Source organism: Poecilia reticulata, linkage group LG13 (genome assembly GCF_000633615.1).
Source record: "Poecilia reticulata strain Guanapo linkage group LG13, Guppy_female_1.0+MT, whole genome shotgun sequence".
Lineage (NCBI taxonomy): Eukaryota > Metazoa > Chordata > Actinopteri > Cyprinodontiformes > Poeciliidae > Poecilia > Poecilia reticulata.
This window is the reverse complement of record NC_024343.1, coordinates 2,145,487-2,150,083: the sequence shown is the minus strand read 5'-3', so window position 1 is coordinate 2,150,083 and position 4,597 is coordinate 2,145,487. Positions and strand designations below refer to the sequence as shown.

The 4,597-nt window shown below is 42.8% G+C and overlaps 1 protein-coding gene across 1 annotated transcript in view; it reads left to right on the top strand.

Moving 5' to 3' along the window:
- Positions 1–56: 56 nt before the first annotated feature.
- The window catches only part of LOC103474193 (protein KIAA0100), a gene marked incomplete at its 5' end in the record, with an annotated part of 23,726 nt that continues 19,185 nt past the window's right edge, over positions 57–4,597 (top strand). The window contains 11 exons of the mRNA XM_017308105.1: positions 57–209; positions 344–462; positions 560–620; positions 720–915; positions 1,959–2,082; positions 2,214–2,338; positions 2,424–2,491; positions 2,570–2,706; positions 2,850–3,004; positions 3,533–3,726; positions 4,448–4,591. Coding sequence (XP_017163594.1) covers positions 57–209; positions 344–462; positions 560–620; positions 720–915; positions 1,959–2,082; positions 2,214–2,338; positions 2,424–2,491; positions 2,570–2,706; positions 2,850–3,004; positions 3,533–3,726; positions 4,448–4,591 — 1,476 coding nt within the window. The remainder of the gene's footprint in view (positions 210–343; positions 463–559; positions 621–719; positions 916–1,958; positions 2,083–2,213; positions 2,339–2,423; positions 2,492–2,569; positions 2,707–2,849; positions 3,005–3,532; positions 3,727–4,447; positions 4,592–4,597) is intronic.

Genomic DNA, 4,597 nt, shown 5'->3' with positions numbered 1-4,597 from the left:
CAACATAATAATTATTTTAACTACTAAAAAATAACTGCATCAGATTGAGCTCATTGTTTGTCTTCAGGCGATACTTAGCGTTGTGCGTCGGTGACACCCGAGTCAGGTTTGACCTTCAGGTACCGCTGGGCCCGCTGCTGAAGACCGATCATGGAAAAAAGACAAAGAAGACTCCAGTCAACCCCAAAACCCTCCGCTTTCTGTCCCAGGTATGAAGACGGCCTACGTCCGTCTGACTTCTTCTTCTTCTCCTTCTTCTTTTGGCTTTTTTGCCAGGGGCTACTGTAAGGGGTTGCCGCCACTTACAGTAGCTTAGTCGCTTTCCTCTGTTTTTTTCTTCCAGCTGCTGTCCTTCCACGTCAGCTCAGTCAACGTGATGGTGCTGAACCTGGCTCTCTCCGAGTCGCTGTGGCACATGACGGTCACAGGCATCACCCTGTTACTCAACCATCAAAGTAAAAGGTGAGGATTTTCCCCGTTTATTTTACTGATGAGATTCAAAACAGTGGGGGTCGGGGGGAGTAAAAATACAAAAAAATAATTATTTCTTTGCTAAAAGGTTGGCCTGGGACTTCTCAGTGGGGCAACTAAGTAGTAAAGTGCTCAAAAGCAGCCAGTTGGTGAGTTTTTATTTATTTTTTTATGCTGTTTTTTTTAAAWWWTTTTTTTWATTTAAGGTCTTAATTGAGCGAGTGTCAGTGATGATCTGTTTCCTGTAGGATATATGCTTGGCTGAGCTGGCCCTCAGCCTGCTGCTGTCGGGGGACGTGGCCCTGCCGGAGATGAGGCCAGGCTGTCTGTCCCTCAATGTGAGGACGCTCACAGCAGAGCTGCATGAGGGCCTGTTCCTCAGCCAGCTCCTGATGTCGCCCAAGTCCCAGAAGAAAAAAGACCCTGCTGTATCTGGTGAGCAAGGTGTGTGCTGTTTGTATTTTTATTTTTATTTTTCTAAAATGCTAAATGGGCATCTATGGGTGGATTGCAGATTTGACTTTGTTTACATACACAGACGTCTGTTAAGGGGTGAATTTGTTACATTTTATACTTCTATGTATAAAATGCAACAGCAGGAAACTTTACAGCTACAGTTTGGAGAAAAAACCGAAACATTAATTTAAGTTTATCTATTTGATTAGCAAAAGCAGAAGCTAGAAAATGGTAGTAGTGATCAAACCTTTGACTGTATCTAATCTAAAGGCATATGTTTACCCTTAGTAAACACTTTTTTTTTTTTTGTTAAAATTCTCCTACTTCACAGTAAGGCAGTACTTTCTGCTCTGAAAAGAGAAAATACCAAATAAATACATTAAAGCTACTGGTTGTAACGTCACTAAATGTAAGTCAGTTTAAACAGTACKAATACTTTTTAACCAACTTGATATGATATGCATAATTTAACATCTTGAAACTCTAACCAACATTCATCCATCCATCCATCCATTTTCTTTACACCCTTTGTCCCTTAGTGGGGTCGGGAGGGTTGCTGGTGCCTATGTCCAGCTAACGTTCCGGGCGAGAGGCGGGKTCACCCTGGACAGGTCGCCAGTCTGCCACAGAGCATCACAGAGACACACAACCATGCACACACACACTCACTCACACCTGGGGACAATTTGGAGAGGCCAATTAACCTGATAGTCATGTTTTTTGGACTGTGGGAGGAAACCGGAGTACCCGAAGAAAACCCACGCATGCACAGGGAGAACATGCAAACTCCATGCAGAAAGACCGGGGACGGGAATTGAACCCAGAACCTTCTTGCTGCAAGGCAACAGCTCTACCAGCTGCGCCACTGTGCAGCCCTAACCARCATTCAGTTAATTAATAATCTAGTTCATGAATYACACGGTTTAATATTTCACTRCTCCTCATTTGCTTATCAGATGTTCCGTTTAGGTGCTCCTCGTGGTTATTATTGTTTTTTTTATTTATTTAAACCCGATCCTGTTTCCTATCAGAGTGCGACGACACTGAATTCATCCGCACCGAGACAGTGGAACAGTTTCATCAGCTGCTACCCCACAACGTCAACGTGGAGTTCGACAACACAAACGTGACGCTGTCCATGCACAGCCAGAAGAGGCGAGTCAGCGTCAAATTACATGAGCTTACGCCTCGGTACTATTTATCAGAATTTAAATCAGTTTTCCGATCAATAAAACTTTCTTTTTTCTTTTCTTTTTTTTCTTCTTCTTTTTTTGGGGACTATTCAGACACCTGAATTGGACGCTGAAATCTTTGAAGATGAGTTACGGACGTGACGACGAGCAGCATCCCCTGAAGAGCTTCACTCCTGAGCTGAGCTTTCCTCAGAGCAGCCTGGAGTTCATCCTGGAGGGTCAGCTGGCCTTCCAGCGCTCTACGGGGACATAAATTGTAAAAAAGCAATAAGTAACATGTTTATTTTTGTTGTTTATTGTCAGATGGACTTCTCCTTTCTCAGAGCAGGCAGAGGATCCTTTGCGTGAACACGCTGAAGACGTTCCTGCAGGTGACGAGACGTCCGACTCGCCGCGTTCGTCTTGATCGTTGGGKTACTCTGCCTTTAAAATGGCTTTTGTCCCAACAGGTTACGTCCATTGACGTCTCAGGATCGTTCACGGTCAACACCTGCATCGTGCACTATCGCCACCAAGAGTTCTCCCATTGGTTGAATCTGTTCCCCTGGCAACAACTGCTCCACAGGAAGGAAGCCCACAGAAAGAGGCAAGCTGCCAAACGATAATTAACACTCCTGGGTTTTTATTAGATCTCTTGACATTTATTAAACTACCTTCTTTTTCGTTTTGTTTTGTTTTTTTGCATCGTTCGCTCTGTTGTTCATCCCATTACCCTTCCGTTTTGCATAGTCCGTTAGATTATTTTCCCACCCTGGTCTTTCTCAGGCGTCTCCCCCACTTGGACGCCCCCGTGATGATCTCGTCCTCCGTGTCCAACGTCAACGTGTCTGTGCAGCTGGGGGACACCACGCCCTTCGCTCTGGGCTTCATCGCCGCCAACGCAGGTCCGTTCCGCTCAYGCAGCACAGCACGTGATTGTCATGTGGCTTTTATTTTCACTACTGAGACGGTATATTGCTGCTATTAACACTGTTTTTTATAACCCCAAACAACCTCCTATAAAGTGAGTTGTGAAATATTCATACACTTTGAACTTTTTCACGTTTTGCCATTTTACACCCACAAACCTTTATGCATTGAACAGGAATTTTGTAGTAGACTGACATTTTTCCTGTGAAGTGGAGGAAAAATTATACATTATATTATATTTAGTTTTTCTACCAGCTTTACGTCTTTAGAGACTGAAAAGTTTACCTGTTGTTTTTTGTTTGTTTTTTTGCAAAAAAGCTGTAACCCTGCCTGATGAGAAATAAAAAAAAATCTTTTCACATTAGATTAAAGTCATTTATGTACAGCAGAGGCCCAAGAACAGTTCCCTGTGGTACACCAGTACACCATTGTTCTGCACACAGTAACCTGAAGTTCATAGCATACTGATAGACCTGCTCCCACTTGTGTATTTATTTTTACAGAACTGCAGCATCTTCTTGACCTGAAGATCGACAACGACAGCTCGGATTCTCAGAACTTGCACCAGCGGGCCTCGCTGAGCCTGGACAGCTTCTGGTGGAGAGTGGGTCAAGGCTCTCACATCCAGCAGGCTCCTCACCCGCCGGGTAAACACGTGTGGGGCGAAGCATTAATTCTAGACACTTTAAGTCTCCAGGTAGGAAAACATAAATCATCACTTCTCATCAGTGCTTGTGCTTTGTAACTATTCAGACTTTTGTAATTCGAGTTGTTTACTTCTTTGAGTTTCTCATTTTTGAAGACATGTTTAGGCTTTACTCTTTAGGTTAAAAAGCATAGTGATACAACTTAATAAACACTCACAAAATAGTAGTTTCATTTTTCAGTCCCTCCAGGAAGTTGCGATATTCTATTAATACAAATTCATTCGTTATTTGCTAATTTTGCACAGACTTGCGATTTTCATCGCAACTTATCTGCAAACGTTAACATTTTCTGTATTTCCAGTCGCTGCATTCGGCTGAATGWTGACCTGTACCTTTGTCCCCTTCTAATTTAACTTCCTGTTTCAAAAGTCTTTTGAAAGCCAAACCTGTAAGACGAAAGCATGTGAGACCCTAAACGATAACTTTTGTCTTTAATTTTTCTATTTATTGTTTTGAAAACCATTTTGAGATGTTTTGTAAGTTTTGCTTATTATAATGTAAGCAATTTGTCAATTGAGTTCATTTCCAAAATTGAGCATTAACCTACAGTAAAAGTGATAAAAGGCTGAATTTGAACAATTATTGTTATGCAAAGTTAATTTCAAACAGAAGATTTGTTTAAAAAAAAAAAGGAAGAAAATATACAGCTTTTGTTTACGAGTAGAAATAGTCTGGTTTTAGTCATGAATATTCTCCCTTTTTTTGCTCCAGGGGAGTTTGAACCGACCCCAGTCCGCCTGCAGCAGCCAGCCTCCCAGTCTGAAYGTGGAGTCCAGCCTGAAGGGTCTCCAGGTGGAGCTGTCGGAGACCTGCGCACTCTGCCTCTCTCGCCTCCTGACCCTCCTGCGGGTTTCCGCTGAC